The 21,078-nt window shown below is 37.1% G+C and overlaps 1 protein-coding gene across 5 annotated transcripts in view; it reads right to left on the reverse strand.

Annotated features, from left to right (window-relative positions):
- Positions 1–21,078, reverse strand: part of EDA (ectodysplasin A) — a 326,107-nt gene that overhangs the window by 106,000 nt on the left and 199,029 nt on the right. For all 5 annotated transcript variants that reach the window (XM_045509180.2, XM_045509181.2, XM_045509178.2 and 2 more), the window contains exon 2: positions 2,266–2,371. In XM_045509180.2, coding sequence (XP_045365136.2) covers positions 2,266–2,371 — 106 coding nt within the window. The remainder of the gene's footprint in view (positions 1–2,265; positions 2,372–21,078) is intronic.

A 21,078-nucleotide genomic window follows, 5' to 3' on the forward strand; every position in this document is an offset into this window, starting at 1 on the left:
GATGACTTTACAGGACACATCACGTTCTCTCCCTCTTGCCCTGCAGCTTGTTCTCCACAACACTTTTTGAAGGCAAGAAGAAAAATATATTGAGAGTCTACTACAGGCCATGTCCTTTTCTAGGCAATGAGGATGTAAAAATAAACAAGCATCCATATCCTTATGGCATTTTCATTCTAGTATTATATAAGCTGCTGTATTTTCTCAGTAAGTATTTGGTGAATGTACTGAATAAATATAGCATACACTCAGCAGAGTAACAGGAATGGTTCAAAAGCAAAGGAGATGTGGATTGGCTCATCACCCTTTAACTCATTGGAGCACTCACCCCATCTAAAGAAATGGTTATGTAGCCTCCCAGTTGAAAGGTTGGAAATATAATCAAATCCCAGGACCGCCATCCATTCTTAGGAGCTCTTGGTTTCCTCCCAGCTACACTGTTTGAAGAAAATACCTGGGATTGCATGAGAAATTTGGCATTGGCACAAAGTGAGTAGATTCCAGTGACTGGCAAAAGTATCAGACCAGGAAGACATTAGATAAGAAGTGCTAAAAATTAATGAGAGGCTTTGGCCTTCACCAGAAGGAGAAACTATTTTGGATCAAAACAGAATAAACACTGTAAGGAAGATCAGTAGCAGAGATGCTGGTAGCCGGATCCAGATAAAGTGGTTTGGGAGAGCGGAGGAAGCTGCCTCTTTATAAGAAAACTTGGGAGGCCAGATGAAGAGGTAAACTTTAGAAGCTATTAGACTTTCCACATGGAGAGGAAAGGAAGAAAATGCCCACTACAGAAGATGATATTGCTGTCACCACCTCTCTTCTCTCCTCCTTAGCAACTGGGGAATATGAAAGATTTGTGGTACTGGGAATAGTTTCAGAGGAAGAGTCAAAAGTGGAAAGACCTACATGCATCAAAGAGTAAGATGATAAGGACAGGAAAGGGACCATGATTCTCAGTTCTCGGCTTTCACATCACTTTTTGAAGACTTCCAGGAAATTGGCTGCAAGCATTATGTGAATAATGCATGCCTGTAACTTCATGGACCACATTTCCTAGGCTCGAATTTGGTCATCAATTGTATGCAAAGTGTCTGCTCTAGAGAATGACCCCACTGGTCCAGTTCTCAGTTCAAGGGCTCAAAGCTGCTGCCACCTCCATTGACTAGAAACATCTCACTTATTTCTGACTCTCTTTTCTTTATTACAGGGTCCTTGTTCTGAGTGATTTCCCCCCCCCCAAACTTCATCCGATTTTACCTCTTCTTGCCCCAGCTGACAAAGCCTTGGCCCCATTTCTTCAATTGCACATGGCTTCTGGAACTGCTCCTATCATTGGCCCTTACTTACATTGACAAATGTCAGCTTAAAAAAAATCTCATTTTCACCTTCATAAAGTCATATTGCTTTCTAACCTCCCAGAGGTGTATCTTTGGCAGATTTAGCCAGACACATGCTGTCTTTGAATCCAGGTGGCTTTGCAACAGCCCAGAGCTATGCATTCTACAAACTCCTTCTTATGCAAAAGAGGTAGTATTCTGTCAACTGACAGAATGATGTTGAAATAGTGATTCAAGGACCCTGTCCAGGAGCTGGCTCAACATTTTGTTAAGCCCCACAAAGTGCATTGCTAGTTAAATCTGTTTCACCCTCAATATGGGTGGTTTTAATGGCACACCATAACCTAGCTGAAGGGGCAATCAACACCATCAGCTACATTACAAACACTGAAACTTTGCTAGATATTTGGCTGGATTCTGGGGCTATACAAACAGAAAAGAATCCCTGACTTTAAGGAACTTACAGATGAGTTCTAGAAGCTCTAGTTCATATATTAGCATGGTACCAATACCAATGTTGATATAATTATCATTGGATCTGAGACATCATGTAAAGTGCCACCGTGGCACAACACTGTCAATTCCAAGAATAAGACTGAATTCTCTTGGTGGCCTTAGTAGATATAGGATGTCCCCAGGAGAGATGAAGTCCTTATGGAGGGTGATCTTGAGAGATACAAATGCTACCATGACTCTCAGACATACTGTGAATGGATTAAATGTATCTGGGGTTGGAGGAGAAAGGATCCTTGTATAGTCAGTTCTATGTCAGAGGAGTAGGTTAGATAGTTTAGGCTGGAAAAAGCTGTGTGACCTTAGCTCTGTGGACAATATGTGAGCTGGTGAAGAACACTTGAGAAGGTAGTTCTCATAAGGATACTCTCATTAACTGGTATATGATAAAGGATCACCCAAGTAGACTTACCATCTGCTCCTTCACTGCTTTTGCTTCTTTTATTGCGACGAACACGCTTACTTTCCTCTTCAGGGTATGACTTTTCTTCTGGGATGAAGAAATTCAGAAGGGCCATCTGTAAAAATAACAAGTAGATGAGTCAATGGTTGACCCCAGTCAACCATAGCCAACGTTAAAAACTGACTCTCTGTAGACAGTCTACCTTCACCTTAAATTCAGTGTGTCTAAAACCTGAGCCCATCCTCCCTCCACTGGACAAATTCTTTTATTTTTGTTACCATTATTATTCCAATCATGTAGGCACAAATTTTTGGTTAATCTCTGAATCCCCTCTCTTCTGCTCCAAATATCTAATGAATAATCGTTCAAATCCCAATTCTCCATATAATTCTGGGGTTCAGAGAGCCCAGTCATAGATTTCTAACTTTCCTCATATACTACTGATGTCTGCCCAGAAGTAAACTTGAGTTTGCTACTCCCTCTTGGACTTCATTACTGTACATCCATGATTTTTCCACATTCCTCTTTATGCTGAACTTTTGGCTTGTTCCCAGAATGCTTTGCATCTGATTATGATTGGATGGTACTGTTTATGTCAATGCCCTTCTGTGAGTTAGTCATGCCAAGGCCCACAATTATTCTCTCCCTTTTCTAGATTCCTACAGCACTTGTGGTCTATAAGATTCATTTTGGTACTTGGTCCTCTACTGTCTTATGATGATCTCTCAAAATAATACAACATGTTTCATATGTGAATGAGCCTGGTTTCACTAATGATAATCACAGCTTAAATATATACTTGCTGAATTGAATAATAATCTTTCAGCACAAGTGCCTCTTTGTGGTTAAAAAAATATGTGCTTGAAGTAAACAGTGGGCAGAGTAGTAGGACTGAAAGTGATTCCAAACCTGACTCTGCCACTTTATAGCTGTGTAACCTTGGGTAAGTTACTTAAGCTTTAATTTCCTCATCTATAAATAGGGATAATTATAGTACTTTGCTCATAAAGTAGTTGTTGGGTTTGCACAGTACCTAGCATGTAATATGCACTCAATAAATGTTAGTTATTATAATTAAAATTAATGTTAAAAAAACTAGTTCAGGGGTTAAAAAAAGAAGAAATGAATTTGCATTTTCATCTTAATGTTGGTTCAAAAAATAAACAATTCTAGAATCCTCATGTCTGCTGCATCTCTGATTAATTGGAAAAAAAATGGGTTGGACTCAAGAAAGCCCCGACATTCTTTACAACTTTCTTCAAAATCCTGTGATTTACTGTTTACATAGAACAAGTATATCCTATAGTCTTAATATACAAGATTAGCATCTTGCAGAATATATTTGTGTATTAAATATCTAATCAATGAATGTATAGGTAATCTTCAACTTGCCATAGGGTTGTATTTAAAAACACTTAGGTTGAATCATATGAAACTACCATTTTTGTATGTCAAGCATGGTGGAATATCGGCAATTTCACGTGGTTCCACTAGGCAGAATTTTGTCACTTGGCTGGAAATGCACTTTCCCGTAGAATCAACATAATAACGTCTGGATAGGTTTCCAGATAAAGCCCATAGAAAGTTACTTAACCTGCAATATAAATAAACTATCATACTAGTAATAATATAATCCTAAACTGCTATTTGCAATAAAATCTCAATCATTTGCAACTCTAGAAGAACAAGTCATCCTGGATAGAAGAGTTTTCTTGATAACGTTGAGTGCTGAAACTTACTTCAGCTATTTCGGATAGAAATTAGTCTACAATATACAATGTAATTCAGTGCTTACTGAATATAGAGAAGATTATTTGCCTGTATATTAAATGGCCCCAGTCCACTATGGTTCTGAGGGTTTTTTTTTTAATTATTATTACAATTACATTACAGAGCAAGACACGCTTTGTAGGAGAGAAGCATAAAGTTCTCTGGGAGCAAGAGGAAAAGTACCTAATACAGACTGGGGATGGACAAGGCTTCTGGGAGGAAGTGCTATCTCTGTGAGGCCTGAAGGATGCTGAGGAAATTGAAAAGGAATTCCAGGCAAATGGAGCACTGTGTTTAAAGGTTCAGAGTAAAGAGAGAATAGCAGTTTTTGGAAATACAAGTAGTTTAGAATAAGTGATAGGAGGTGGGGAGGAATGGGAAGGAGTGAGCCAAGAGACACTAAATCAAGGCCAGATCATGCTAAAGAATTAAGATTTATCCTGTAGCGGGGAGTCCTAGGAAGGATTTTTCCTTTTGTAAACTTTGTACCTTATGAAAATTTGAGCTATAGTTTACATATAGTAAAAGCCCACATTTTACGCATATGGTTTGAAGAGTTTTGAAAAATGTACACACCTTTGTAACCATCACCCACATCAAGACACAGAACATTTCCATCACCGCAGAATTTTCCCTTGTGTCCCTTCCAGTCATTCTTCAGCGCTACCCAACCCCAGGCAACCACTGTTCTGATTCCTATCACCATAGCTTAGTTTTTTCCTATTCTAGAACTTCACATAAATGGAACCATACAATATTATGTGATTTTCATGTTGTTTCTTTCCCTCAACACAATGTCTGTGAGACTCATTCCTGTTGTTGTGGATATCAGTAGTTCATTTCTTGTTCTTCCTGATTTTATTGTATGGGTATACTATAATTTTTTCATGTATTTGCCTGTTGAGGGACATTTGGATTATTTCCAGTTTGAGGCTATTATGAATAAAGCTGATATAAACATTTATGGATGAGTTTTTGTGGGAACATATGTTTTCATTTTTCTTGGGTAAACACCTAGAGGTTAGAATCTCTGGGTTATAAGTATTTGTTGTAAGGAACTGCCAAATTATTTTCCAGTGACTGTACCATTTTATACCCACTGGCAATGTAGGAGAGTTTCAGTGCTCCACATCTTCACTACACTTGGTAGTCTCAATATTTTTAATTTTAACCATGCTTGTGGCTGTGAAAAGGTGTTTCATTGTGGTTGGCTTTTGAGTTCTTAAACCTCTCTTTAATTCTTTTTTTAATTGAAGTATAATCAGATACAACGTATCAATTTCTGGTATAGAGCATAATGTCCCAGTCATGCATATATATACATATATTCATTTTCATATTCTTTTTTATTAAAGGCTATTACAAGATATTGAATATAGTTCCCTGTGCTATACAGAAGAAATTTGTTTTTTAATCTATTTTTATATATAGTGGTTAACCTTTGTAAATCTCAAACTCCCAAATTTATCCCTTCCCATCCCCTATCCCCTGGTAACCATAAAATTGTTAACTATGTATGTAAGTCTGTTTCTGTTTTGTAGATGAGTTCATTAGTGCCCTCTTTTTTCTTCTTTTTTTAAGATTCCACATATGAGTGGTATCATATGGTATTTTTCTTTCTCTTTCTGGCTTACTTTACTTAGAATGACCATCTCCAGGTCCATCCATGTTGCTGCAAATGGCATTATTTTATTCTTTTTTATGGCTGAGTAGTATTCCATTGTATAATGTAGCACAACTTCTTATCCAGTCATCTGTTGATGGACATTTAGGTTGCTTCCATGCCTTGGCTATCGTAAATAGTGCTGCTTTGAATTCTTTAATGCTTTTATTGTCTCTCACCTTGCTGTCAGCTATCAGATTTTACTTCACCTACCTGGAACATCTTTTCTAGTCCCTTCAAATTTGCTGCTTAGAATCTCCTATAGGCTTGACATCTCATTAAAACTAACTAGAATCATGTACCAACAAAATGAATTGGCAGTCAGTGCGTTTTTGAATGGCTCTTCCAATAAGTAAGAGGCATATTCTCTGGCGGCTTAGAGGCCATTTGTTTACTGCTTATTCCTGGCTGTGGTCTGGGTAGGTGAATCTATCAGATAACTGAGTTTTACATGGGTATGTTATTACAGTATAATGCTATTCCTAGGGGAAAATGATTTTGAAGCCCAAATGGAGACCATCACCCCACTATCACCAACCGCAGTTCTAGAATTTTCTTCATACTCTGTTTTCCCTCATGGGCTCAGCTCCTATGGGGATTCTGGCAGGGCCTCCAGCACCTTCTTGTGTCCCAGGGGCAGCAGTAGGAAAATGTGCTCACACAGTAATTGTTCCAAAGGGTCTGATAGGAGCTTGTGAGAACTCAGGCTCCCAGGGGAGCAGAGCTGAGGGAGAAACTGGCTCCCGCATATAGAAGCAACAACTCCAGCTCCCATGGGTGGTAGGAGTGGCTTAAAGTCCTGTAAGAGAGGCTGCTGTTGTTGAGTATGGGTCATTCTTAAGTCAAGTATTCATTAGAAGAGGACTGTCTGTATATGAAAATGCTTTGAAGAGAACATAGTTTCTATTTTCTCAATGGAAACAACATAAAACAAGGCTTATACTGAAAGAGGATCCCTATTCACAGTGCCCTTATTTGAGTCTCAATTAGAAGTAGGAGGGAAAACTATCTTCTGTGTAGTATAATGGTAAAGACAAAAATCAGTGCTGCTTGTACCAAAAATCAGGAATTCTAGCTTTAGCTTTGCATTCATTATCTGGCCTCCAGAGGCAAGTTGCAGAACACGAACAAAACATCCTTCTCTCTTTGAATATTGCTTTCCTATTGCACAAAGGAGGAGGCATCAGGAATGTTGACCACAGCCACACATTTTGCTCAAGGGAAAAAAAATCTAATTCTTTACTCTTTATTAGCTGATTACACCCTTGTTTCCTATGGTAAAATTACATGGTAAACAGCACCTGCAGATGACAGGGATCTCAGCTGGAAACAATTCGTTAATAGTGATACGTGAGGGATACATCCATTATTGCCAGTGACTCTCCAGATATGGCTACAAATGTATTTTTTCTAATATCTAAACCCACACAATTATTGGTTACTATTTTATTTTTACCATGACAAGGAATAAATTTAATTTATTTTTATATTGCATAGTAATATATCTGATTGTGTTACATGATTGATAGGAAATTACAAGCTTCCAGAGGGTAGAGGCCACATTTTATCCAGTTTTTGTATTCCTATTGTCTAGCTCTGGGCCTGGCACATAGTAGGCCCCTAATAAGTATCTATCTGTTGAAATAATAAGACTATCAGTAATCCATTTCATAAAGCTAGGATTTTATTTGACTCTAATTGGACCACATTTTCTAGGATCAACCATGGAGAGGTAGACTAAGGACACATTATACTACTGGTAGTAATCCAATCAAAAGGATCTGAAGAGTGAGTTTCGGTAGGTCATTGACTCTCAAACTTTGGTGTGTGTCAGAATCACTAGGCATGTGTGTTAAAATGTAGAATTCTGGGCCTCTCCTCCCCCAAATTTAGACTGAGTAAGCCGAGAGGAGACACTAGACTCTGACTTTTCAACTTGCTCACTGTGGGATTCCGAGGCAGGTAGTTCTTGAACCACATTTTGAGAAACTGTTATATTATTCAATCCTCAATGGGTTCATTATTTGGAGACTGAAAGGACTAAATCCTCTTTTGCCACTGGTAAAATAGGGCTCTCATATAGATAGTGCTTTTCACCTCTTATTCTGTCATTCCTAAAGTTAATCTGTCTATAGAAATTGGTACTTCATCTCTCTCAAGAGGAGGCAGGTACCTACCAGGCTTTCTAAAGTTGGCAAATCACCTATTTTTTAAGAAAGATTTCTCTTTCAATGTTCTTGAGTAAATTTTTTTTTATTGACACCACTGCCATCACTACTACCACCCATCAGCGATCAGCTGGGACCTTCAAATTAAAAAAAAGAAATATTTATACCCTGGGATATTTAACAAAATCTCCAAGTGATTCTCCCTTAGCAATGTGTGAGCATCCCAGTTCCAATGAGTGAAGTAGGGCTGCCCAAACTAGTTTGATGGGTATGTCATAGCTATAAAATGAATATAGAAGCTGACGTTGAATATAATTTCAATCTTACAAGAACTCTTATCTCAACATAGTCTGAATTTCAACAAGAGGTCTGGAGAGGGTCACTAAGGGTGTTGTTGTATACGGAACAAACAGTGAGTAGTTATCGCATGGAGGGCGCTGAACTGGACACTATGTTTAACATACACAAACAACACACAAATAATCCTGAGTTGCTTTATTGTGCACTGATAGCACTATATAACAGGAGGCAGTAAGGTTTTAAAAGCAGTGTGACAACAAGGGAAGCACAGTATGTGCTGTTGCTGAATCGAGTAAGCCAGCTCCTGAGAGCGAGCAAACAAGAACACTTCAACATTGATCACAGCATCCCATGGAAGCTGCCACCAGTGGGATTGGTGTAGAGGTGGCAGTAATCAGCCCAAGTGCCAAAGGAAATTGGCTCCTTGGACATCTCTGGTGTGAGTGCCAAAGATTGTTATTCCCTATTGTAAATATATCTGATGATGATTGAAATTACGTAGTAAAGCTAAACATGGAAGCTAAGCAGAATCAACACTTTCCACATAGAACTAAAAGCAATCGCTGAATTCTGCTCTCTAGGCAGTTTGACTTAAAAATCACGGCCCAATAATGCAAGTGACTTTAAAATAGAAAGCAAAATAAAAAAGAACAGTATCTTTCTTTGAGGAGATTACCATAGTGTGGCACTAGCAAGAAATTATACAACAGACCAGTTCTGTCTCTGGCTTTTCTTCCTCCCATTTTTGGGCTGTACAGATCATTTAACACTTATCAAATAATGCCTTATATCTCTTTCATATAAATTTGTCTTCTCCCCATTGGTAGTAAGGTCCTCAAAGGTAGCTCTATTTGTAGGTACAGAACCTGAGAAACCTGTGTGGACTTGTTCTCTGGATAAGGTGAAATCTGATTAAGATGCACATTAAGGGGAAAGATGAGTTATTTTAAACACACAACTAACACAAATGAGTAAAATGGATGCCTACTCTGATCATCTGTTTCCTAGGTTTGGCTCTGTTCCTAACATCCAGAACAGAGCTGGAAAAAATAGACAATTACTGAAGCGAGTCTCATCAATGGACAATGCAAGTTTATCTAGCTTTTGTATCATTTTGAAATTCACACCTGCCACAGATGTCACATCTACCTCGTTGAACTGTTTTGTTGTCAGGGTTGGAGTCATGCTTAATGTGAAATGGCAAGAGAGAGGACCAGCACTACTGAGATTCTGGAAGTCAACTGGTGTATGAACATTAAAACAATGTTTCACTGTTAACGTGTGCAGAGATTCAATGACAGAAGGATGCCCAAGCATCTTCAGGATGGTGAGCTTTACAGCATAACCATAAGAAAGGGTGGCATAAGAAATACTCTAAAGGATGCACTGAAGCATAGCTTCAAATAGCACGACATAGTTGTGGTCTGCTGGGGGAAAACAGCAGCAGAGACCAGCTTGGAATGCAACAGTATGGAATTTGGAAACTTTCTGAGCAAAGGCTTTTAGCTGACCACAATTTGAACACAGAAATAGACAGTGACAGGCTCTACAAATAGCAGCTGCAGCCACAAATCAAAGAGCAGTTTGTATGTATGTCATATAGAAAGGACGTTTGGTTGCTGAGATTTGCAAATATTAACTACTATATATAAAAATTGATAAAAAAAATTTCTTCTATATAGCACAGGGAGCTATATTCAATGTCTTCTAATAACCTTTAATGAAAAAGAATATGAAAATGAATATATGTATATATAAGCATGATTTGGACATTAGGCTGTACACTAGGAATTGACACATTGTAACTGATTATACTTCAATAAAAAAAAATTAAAGAAAAGGCTTTTGGTTGAAGATTTAGTCTTTGCTCCCTCCAAGTGTGAAATCAATAGTGACATCTTTGAATAAGGAGAAGGGCAGCAAAATATACTGGACATCACTGCCAGATTCCCTTGAGAGAATCTGCTTATTTAATATGTAATCCCCCATACTTCTAAAGTGAAAGGCACTTTGACACATAAGGAGAAAAACATACGCTGTCACTTGTAATACTTGGGAATCACTTAGGGCTATCATTTGTGAATAGAATTCATTTATAAATTAGAAGGTCCCTATAGAACTTATTATATAAACACCAGGATAAAACCATCTCACCAATACTGAGCTCTGGATTCAGAAAACATTAGCTTAAGTACATCTTCTTAATTATGAATTCTTATATGGTTCTTGAAAATTTTATAACAATGTTGCAGTTTACCTTTACAAAGCTGGACCAATGCAGGTTAAAGGAGCATTATGACCAAAATGAGACTGCCTGCATCATCCGTTTAGTTTAAACTACGATTTTTCCCTTGTCCAAAATTTCACTATGGCGGGGGAGGGTATAGCTCAGTGGTAGAGCGCATGCTTAGCATGCACGAGGTCCTGGGTTCAATCCCCAGTACCTCCATTAAAAAATTAAAATAAATAAATAAATAAACCTAATTACTTCTGCCCCCAACACAAAACAAAACAAAACAAAAAACAAAAACCCCCACAAAATTTCACTACCACTAGCATTCTATAAAATCCCTTCTGGTTCCCAGTGGAGACCTAAAAAACATAAACTACCTCTAAGCCATGTCTGACCACCACATTCAAGATCAAGTACGGAGGACAGGTAAGAGTGAGGTAGCTAGTGAAAAGAGAGTTGCAACAGTTTGAACTTGATGGGAGGAGACTAGGAAATGGGTAAGAGGCAAATGAAGAAACAGATGGCTACTGATTCTAAAAGGGCAAAAATGTTCTAAACATTGTGGAATAATTAAGCAGTGAGAAGGATTTTAGGGAAGGATAAAAAATCATATCCAGTTTCAGTTGATGCTAAAATATGTTTTAGACAAAAGTTTAAGTGTTACAGCTAGGGCTCACAGTGAAAGAAAGGATAGAAACAATGAAACAATGATCCAACATACTCATGGGATTGGGTAGATAACAAGGATGTGAACACAGGTACATGACCAGTGGACCATTAAACCAGGACTGGCTCACAGGAATGTGAGTGTAGAAAGTGAATCTCAAAGGGAAAGGTCAGGCAGGATAGGGTGTATGTACCATGAATTGAATTCAAAGGAGAGTGTAAGATACAAGTGTTGTAGGGGCAGAAAAGTTAAACAGTGCTGATACGAACAGCAGAGATTCGGCCAGCAATAAATGTTGGTGAAGCACAAACCTCAGGATAGGGGAAAAATGTAAAGTGCCTGGGACACAAGTCCAGAACTTTAAACACTGCAAAACTACAATCACCAAGGGCAGAAAAGGCCTGCTAATAAAATTTCAAGGCCAGGAAGACCATTTCACTGTGAGATTAGATAAATCTAAAGTTACAGTGCTGTCCTTAGATAACTTGGCATTTTAGTGCCTCTTGTATCCAAGTGTGGTTGGGGCCTACCTTGAAATAAATACAAAACAACTGGTTATGTGACATAATAGTAGATCAATACTGCTTCTGTAGCTGTAAAACTAGGAGAAAAAAATTTTTGAAAAAGTATAGATATTGATTAGAATCCAGCATTAGGATGTTTCTATGGAAATCTTCTTTTCTCAGAGGAAAATTCCTGACTCCTGCTTATAACCATGACAGTGAGTGAAGAAAGCCTCATGCTGAGTACTGTCTCATAAATCTTTTCCATAGCATCTCAACAGTTACCCACTCAAAAAGAAATTAGGAAAAAATATAAACAAATGAAATGAAGTATAGCAAAATACTCTATTCATTAAAGTCAATTTTATGCATATCCATTGTTTGATTGTTAGTTTAGAGACTAAAACTATCTTTCATGGAGCAATGGGGAATTAGATTTCACTGCTGTCTACTAAAGCTTTCACAGAGCTTTAACCCCAATGAATCCTCTAATTTCTATTAATGGGTAGACAATATAGGTTTATCCAATTTATAGTTAATTGCTTCTAATTACAAACATTTCCCCTCCAAATCATTAAGGTTATGAACTTCAAGATTTGGCAAATATACAGACATCTGGATCAAGGTGGTTGACTAACCAATTTTACCTCCTCTCTTTCCCAGGATCCCGTGAAGCAAGTAACAACAACAACAAAAAAAGGTAAATGAAGAAAACAATAGAAGGAATCAGCAGTAAAGAGATTTCAATATGTTTCTGAAAGGCAGAAAGTGGATAGGATGCTGACCCATAAAGAAGGGCCGAGAAAGTGACAGAGGAGGTGCTTACAGCCTGGAGGATGCTGGTCTGCCCTGTAGGACCCCAGAGAAGTTTGCAACTTGGAAATGCCAAGTAAGGGAGAGGATGAGAATCAAATGTCGGAAATAGGCTGAAAGCCTGGGTACTGAAAAATCATCTCTTGCCCTAGTGTATAGATCCCCTAGTATTCAGGCATTTATTTCCAAGGCAAAAACAAAAAACAAACAAACAAACAAAAACAACTAGAAGATTCTTCTCTAAAGAGATTGTCATCTAAGAACAATTGAAGTAGCTAGTATGGGCATGAGTGCCCCAGAGCAAAGACATTTATGTTCTGGAATTTTGAGGTCCTCACTAGCATAATGGCTCTATGTGCACAGGTGGGGCTTACAGGCTTCATATTTGGGGTATCCAAGCCACTTTGTTCAACCCCTAGACACATTATGAAATTTCAGAACATCAAACATAAAAAGAAGATCCTGAAAGCTCCAAGAGAAAAAGAGCACTAACAGTTATAGAAAGAAGAACTGGAATAGATTGATCATCTCATCAGCAACACTGGGTATTAGAGAAAACAATGGAGAAAGTTTCAAAGTTTCAAAGTTTCAAAGTTCCTAGGGAAACTTATTTTGAACCTATAGTTTTATTCATAGCCAACTATATCTTAAGCTTCATAGTTAAAAAAAAAAACCCTGTCCAGATTGCAAAGATTCAAAGTTCACCTCTCACCCCTTTCCTAGGAAGTTACTTAGAAATATACTCCAGCAAAATGAGAGAGTAAAGAAAGACAGAGATATACACTGGTTCTGGAAACAGTGAATCCAAAACGAGAGACTAATAAAAGTTAAGTCCAAGGATGACAGCTACATAACAGGCCTAAGGATCACTCAGTCCAAATGGAAGGAAGGAGGGCTCCAGGAGGGAAGAACCTCAAATATAGGAGGATATGAGTGTTCAAGACTTAATTCACCTTTTAGAAATTACAGAAACTATGGATGCTGCCGACAATGTGAGAAAAAAATAGAGGCAATTAGAAAATCCAGGAAAAAACAAAACATTACACAAATTAAGAAATGTTAAATCTCTCATAGCCCTTGACAGAAGAGAGAAAAAATGTGAAGGGTCACAATAGTATAAACACTGCATACTGATTTTCAACGTTCACAAATAACCAATTACAAAAGCACAGGATAATGTAATTATAGAGATACTTAATTATAGATAAAGAACAAAACATAAATGGTATCCCTTTTGGCAGTTGTGAAAAGTAAAAGTACAAATGACAAGAGTTAGTAGGTAGAAGAGATGAGAGATAAAGGGAAGAACTAATGGCCTCATCTTACAAATAAGAGTTAGGAGATATTCTCTGCAGGTTATGGAACAAGAAATAAAGGTCTAAGCCTATTTCTCTAACAAACAGAGAAACTAAAAGGCATGATAACTACATTGGGACAAGAGATAGAATAATTGAGGCAAAGTCACATTTATCACAGTAGAAAATTAATAGATAAAATCTAAAATAGATAAATCAAATAATAGGATATGTGGAAGCAATTATCAGAAGAACTAAACAGAAACAGTTAATAAAGTTAAAGGTAATAATGTCAGAGGATTAGAACTAGGGGTAGGGAGGGCTAGAGCAGAGGAATGTTGCTTACATTATAAGCCTTTATGTACATAGTTTGTATTTTTAGAAACCACGTGCATGTACTACTTGGCTATTTCAAAACCAATCAGGAACCTTGAAACAGGAATCTTCTTTATCTATTCACTTGTTGATGGACATATGTGTGTGTGTGTGTGTGTGTGTGTGTGTGTGTGTGTGTGTACACATGTATAACAATCACTTTGCTGTATACCAGACACTAATGCAACACTGTAAATCAACTATTCTTCAATTTAAAAAATGTTCTTAAAAAAAGAGAAAGGACATAGACTTTGGAGCAGGGGTGGAGGGAAAGAGGCAGATTGAATAATAGAGACAGGAGCCATGTTTAGATGCCCCCCTGCCAGCACTCCTTTTCAGGTGAGGGTGCTCAGAGGCTGGTTTGAGTTTAATAGTGGCAAAAGATTCCTGTTTCAAGGTTCCTCATTGGTATATATACAACGGAATATTACTCAGCCATAAAAAAGAATGAAATAATGCCATTTGCAGCAACATGGATGGACCTAGAGATTATCACATTAAGTGAAATAAGTCAGACAGAGCAAGACAAATATCATATGATGTCGCTTATATGTGGAATCTATGTCCTTTCTCTTAACAAAAACTATGGAGTAATTTACAACCAGCTTCATTCTCAGCCATGAAGATTACTATTAACGGTTTTATAGGGATACAATACACTGCACATACTTAAGTGTACAGCTTGTTAAGTTTTGACATATGTATGTACACCTCTGAAGCCATCATCACAATCAAAACAGTGAAGATGTCCACCATCCCCCAAATTTTCCTCATACCCTTTTGTAATCCCTTCCCACTAAGCCATGTCTTGGATGCCCTCTGCATTCCAAGGAAATTGCTGATCTCCTTTCTGTAACTATTGACTAGTTTTCATTTTCTAGAATTTTTAATAAACAGAATCATATGATGCATACTTTTTTGGGGTCTGGTTTCTTTCACCCAGCTTAATTATTTTGAGGTTCATCCATGTTATAACATATATCAGCAGTTCATGTTTTTTTGATAAGTAGTATTCCATTGTATGGATGTAAGAGAGTTTATTTACCCGTTCACCTGTTTATAGAAACAATGGGTTGTTTCCAGTGTTTAGTTACTAAAAATAAAACTGTTATAGACATTAGTGTACAAGTCTTTGTGTAGACATATACTTTCATTTCTCCTAGAACATTGCAGTGGAACTGCTGGTTTAATGGTAAGTATATGTTATAAGAAACTGTCAAACAGTTTTCAAAAGTGGATGTGCCATTTTATATTCCCACCAACAGTGTGTAAAGAGTTGCAATTTCTCACATCCTCATCAGAACCTGGTATGGTCAGTCTTTTTAAGTTTAGCTATTATAAAAGGTGTGTAGTGCTCTCTCATTGCGGTTTTAATTTGCTTATCCCTAATGACTAATAATGTTGGGTATCTTTTCATATATCTTCTTTGAAGTATCTATTCATACCTTTCACCCATTAAAAATTGAGTTGTTGTTCATTTCTTATTGAGTTTTAAAAGTTCGTTATATAAAAAAGAGTTTGCTAAATATTTTGGTTACAAGTCCTTTGTAAGATATGTGATTTGCAAATATTTTTCTTCCTATCTATGGCTTGCTTTTTAATTATCTTAACAGTGTCTTATAAAGGGCAGAGTCCCCAATTTTGATGAAGTTCAATTTATCAGTTTTTTTCTTTTATTGATAATATTTTTGGTGTCATATCTAAAAAATTCTTTGCCTGATAGTTCAGGAATTTACATTTAAGTCTATGATCCATTTTGAGTTATTTTTTGTAGAATGTGAGGTATTAATCAAGGTTCTTTTTAAAATAATGATGTCCAAATGTTCCAGCATGATTTTTATTAGAAAGACTATGCTTTCTCTACTGAATTGCCTTACACTTTTGTTAAAGATCAATTGACCACATATGTGTGGACCTATTTCTGGGCTCACTATTCTGCTCTTTGATCTACTGTCTATATTTATATTAAGAACTTATTTACAAAATAGAAACAGATTCACAGACATAGGGAACAAACTTATGATTACTGGGGAGAAAGGGGAGGGAAAAATTGGGAGTTTGGGATTGGCAGATACAAACTACCATATATCAAATAGATAAACAACAAGGTCCTACTGCATAGAGCAGGGAACTATATTCAATACCTTGTAGTAACCTATATGAAAAAGAATGTATGTGTGTGTGTATAACTGAATCACCACGCTGTACACCAGAGACTAACACAACATTGTAAATTGACTATACTTCAATAAAAATTACTGTGTCTTGATTACTGCTGCTCTCCAATGAGCTTTGAGATCAGGGAGCATAAGTCCTCCAAGCTTTTTTCCTCCCCTCAAAGTTCTTCTGGATATTCTAGGTCCTTTGCCTTTCCAGGTAAACTTTAGAATTGGATTGTCAATTTCTACAAAAAAATTAGGATAGATCAAGTTGGGGAGAACGGACATCTTAACATTATTTCATATTTTTGATGCTATTATGAAAGATATTTTAAATATCAATTTCTGACTGTTAATTGCTAGTATATATGAACATAATTAATTTTTAAATAGTGACTCTGTCCTGTGAACTTGTTATATTCACCTGCTAGTTTCTAGAGGTTGCTTTGTAGATTTTGTATGATTTTCTACAAAGATGATCACATTGTCTGCATATAAAGACAGTTTTATTTCCTTTTAAAACTGGTTGCCTCTTTTCTTTTTCCAAAACTGGTTGCCTCTTATTTATTTTCTTCTTCTCTATTGCACTTGTTAGAACCTCTGGCACAGTGCTGACTAGAAATGATGTGAGGAAACATACTTACTTTGCTCCTCATCTTAGAAGGAAAACATTCAGTCTTTCACCGTACAGTATGATGTAAGGTCATGGAGGAAAGTCAATGAAATCACAGAGGAGGGAGTTATTCTGCTTGGGATAGGGAAGTTGGGGCCTTTTGAACTGGCATTTGAAGAGTAATCAGGAGACTTCTAGGCTGAGGTGAGAGAGAAGGGCATTTCAGAGAAGTGGTTACAACTTAAGGCAGTGCTTTAGAAGTTTTCCCACACTTCCAATACCCTCCTTACTCATTTTAGAGAAATTTTGCATTCTATTACAATAAATATTTGTTTAATATAATGAAGTGATTTTCTATAACCCAGAGTAGACTCTACGCTCCAGGAATACACATCTTGGACCCTGGCAGACTACTGCCAGCTCTGTGTGAAAGAGCTGAAGGTCACTGGTAAACAATCAGAAACTAGGAGCAGCTTCTTTGGGGTAGTTGTCTAACCTCAGAATCATGTCAATCAAACATTAGGCATGCAATTAGAAATACTCCAGCTTCAAAGCTTGTATGTTTGCCTAAGGACCAAAATTATCATTTGCTCACTCTCTGATTACCCCAGATCCATGATGAGCCAAGTTCTACCTAGCACTGCCAAAACCCAGCAAGAATGCTTTTAATAGCTTTAAACAAGTTTTCAAATTTCTTTGGCAAATCAAGTCAGCTGTACAGTATCTTGCTGGGGTCTTCAGTTGACATTCAACTGGGGACCATGCAGAGCCCAGTTCTAAGAAATAAATAACGTGAAGAATCATGTTAGTACTGAGATCCTTGAGCATTTGCCAGTTGGATTTTTTGACTTGTACTAATAATGTCTATTGAAATAGTAATCAGAGACCTCATCTCTCATCAGCTGATACCCAGTTGTGTGGAAAGTGCTGCCATATAGTGCTTGAGAATTGATTAGAAATGTTTTGCTTATTTCTTGCCAATAGAGGTCAAATTCTGTTAAAACAAATACCTTTAACATATAATGGAAGGTTTTGTAGAATGAAGACACTTCTAAGTGTAAGTTGGTGGCACATTTATTTCTAGTAACACCCAGTACAGTAGGGGTCAAGGCAACCAAAGGATTTGAATAACCAAAGAGTTTGCTTTCTGTAAAGGCTACCAAAACTTTTCCGAGTTCCCATTGTCATGTTTTTCAACTATTTAAAAATTAATCTATGCCCATTATAATATATGTTTAATACTTTATGTAGTCCCTGTCTCTGGTGGCAACCCATTTCCCAAGGAAGTGTCCCTGATTTACAATTTTCTGCACCAACAAATAGACTTAATCAGACTTTACTTTATATAGTTTGCATTATGAGAACAATAGTTATTTTTATTCTTTTTTTTGTAAGAAAAAAATCACAAGCTTCCTCTTCATTCCAAAAGTCATTGCCTCAGTGTCTACATGGGTTCTATTCATAATTATCACTATCTTTCACTTCAACTGCTCCCCAAAGATTTAGCAATTATCTGAATAAATGTACTTAAATGGTTCTAAATCTACCCACCCAGTGCAACACACCAAAAACTACCTGAATTTTCATAAAACCCCAAATCATTCACTTAATAAACACTTACTGATAAAACACTGTGGAATGCAAAAGATACTAGACAATGTAATAGAGATATAAATATAGTAAGATATAGTCCTTGCCATCCACATAGTCACAGTTCAGCAGGATGGCTCTTAACCAGGTTCAAGTATCAGAATTATGTTTCAGAATTGACACAGGCAGTGCTGAGATCACCACTTAAGGAAGTAACATCTGAAGGGGCTTCTCAAGGGTTAGTAGTTTGATAGAGCTGGAACTTAAGAGGCATCCAAGGCAGAGGAAATAGCATGTAAAAATGTATTAAAAGCATGATACTTAGCTCTAAATTTTCTTATCTATAAAATGGGAATAATAATCACCTCATAGGGTTGTTGTGAGAATGAAATGAGTACACGTGTGGAAGTGCCTGGTGCATCATAGATGTTTAATCAATGTTGCATTCTTTGCCTTAACATTTAAAATTATTTAACCAATTAACTTTTTCCACCTAGTATGACCCCGAAGAAATGGCACACAGAATGTATAAGATGGAATTGGGAATCAAAGGGGGAAAGACAAGTTTGAAGCTTGGAAGAGATGGGGCAACGTGGCAGTACTGGGTATGCCCGGAGAGGGAGGACATAAGTTAGGGTTACAGGGCAATCAAAGTCAGATGGAACTAAGAGTTTTAAAAGAAATTCTGTATCTGTGAGTCACATTGTGATGGGAAAAGGAATTAAAGTGACTCTGGATATCTGGTCCTAAAGTGAGAAGAAATACAGCATATATATTCTGAGTACATTTTAGTCTCTCTCTGTTATTTCCATGTTCAGGAGGTGACAAGAGAAAGTAGGGTGTGTGTGTGTGTGTGTGTGTGTGTGTTTAGTGATGATAGTGAAGGAGGGGAGAAGAAAGGGATGCTCTGGATACATCCAGAAAAACAATTATCTTATAGGCATCTTGCTTACCAATAAAACTCCCTCTACTTTCTGCACAACAATCACATTGGATTGATTCTCTGCCACCAGTGACTTAGCATTCACTTTAGCAGATGCTTCCTTTGCCTTTGTTGTAGCTAATTAAAATCGAAGCACAAAATCTACACATTTATCAGAAAGTAGTAGCCTGAATTTAAATAGCTTTTTCCAATATAAAAAAAAGCCTAAGATTTTATCAGCATTTTATCTCCCTCAATTCCAATAAGGGGAGAATTGGTTAGTAAAACAAAAGCTATTGTTTAAAGCGTTCATAGACTGTAACCAATCAAAAGTGGGTAAGATTGTCACTAGTGAAATTTAAATTAAAACAGCAATAAGGTAGCACTACATATCCATTAGGAAGGCTAAAATTAAGGGAAAAAACCCTGACAATACCAAATGCTGGCAAGGATGCAAAGCAACAGGGACTCTCATTCATTGTGAGTGAGAATGCAAAATAGTAAGGCACTTTAGAAGGCAGTTTAGAAGTTTCTTACAAAGCTAAAGATACTCTTAACATAAAACGCAGCAATTGCACTCCAAAATATTTACCCAATTGATATGAAATTTATTTCTATACAAAAAGTAGCATGTGACTATTTCAGCAGCTTTATTCATAATCACAAAACACTAGAAACAATCAAGATGTCCTTCAATTGGTAAATGGATAAACAAACTGTATACATACATATAGTGGAAACTATTCAGTGAGAAAAAAGGAATAAGCTATCAAGCCACACAAAGATGTGGATGAACCTAAAATACATCTTGCTGAGTAAAAGAAACCAGTTGGAAAGGCTATACTGCATGATTCCATTTATATAACATTTTTGAAAAGACAAAAACTATGAGATGGTAAACAGATGATGATTGGTGGTTGACAGAGTTTCGAGGAGGAGGAGGAGGCAAGGTTGAATAGGTGAAGCACAGGGTTATTTTTAGGGCAGTGAAACAATTGTGTATGATACTGTAATGGTGGATACATGACACTGTTCATTTTTGAAAACCCACAGACCCTTACAGCACAAAGAATGAATCTTAGGTATGCAAAATTTAAAAGTCATCAGGAGATTGATCTCAGGATGGAATGCACATTGTCACAGAAGAACTAATTATATTACATATGTATGAAACAACCTCACTGAGAGGAGAGTGGGGAGAAAAAGAGCTGACCGAAATGACTTTGGAAATGAGTAGAGTTCATCAGACTAAAGACAAAAGAAACTGTAGATAAGCATGTACTTTATTTGATAAAGTTGCCTCCATGGAGGTATGGGTTAACAATTCTGAAACCACTATACATGCGTATTGAAATTAGATGATTACATGTTTTTTTTTTTTGAGGGGAGGTAATTAGGTTATTTATTTATTTAGGTGGAGGTACTGGGGATTGAACACAGGATGCATGCTAAGCACGTGCTAAACCACTGAGCTATACCCACACCCTTGGATGATTAAATAGATGGTGGATGGGAGTGGGAGGTTATAGGCAGCAGAGGAGAAGGCAAGAACGATCCATATGGTAATGGGTTAGAGTTGGAGACATCAGTATACACTCATGTTTAGCTTACTATACATATAAATGGTTATACATAGAAATGTCTATGTGTATAAATACTGGCTAGTATATACACATATATTTCTTTTCTCTGTCAGCCAAGAAGGCCTAGAAGTAATGACAACCCACTGGGAAAAAGCACTCAGGTTTTGC

The sequence above is a fragment of the Camelus bactrianus genome, chromosome X (genome assembly GCF_048773025.1).
Source record: "Camelus bactrianus isolate YW-2024 breed Bactrian camel chromosome X, ASM4877302v1, whole genome shotgun sequence".
In the NCBI taxonomy this organism is placed as follows: Eukaryota; Metazoa; Chordata; class Mammalia; order Artiodactyla; family Camelidae; genus Camelus; species Camelus bactrianus.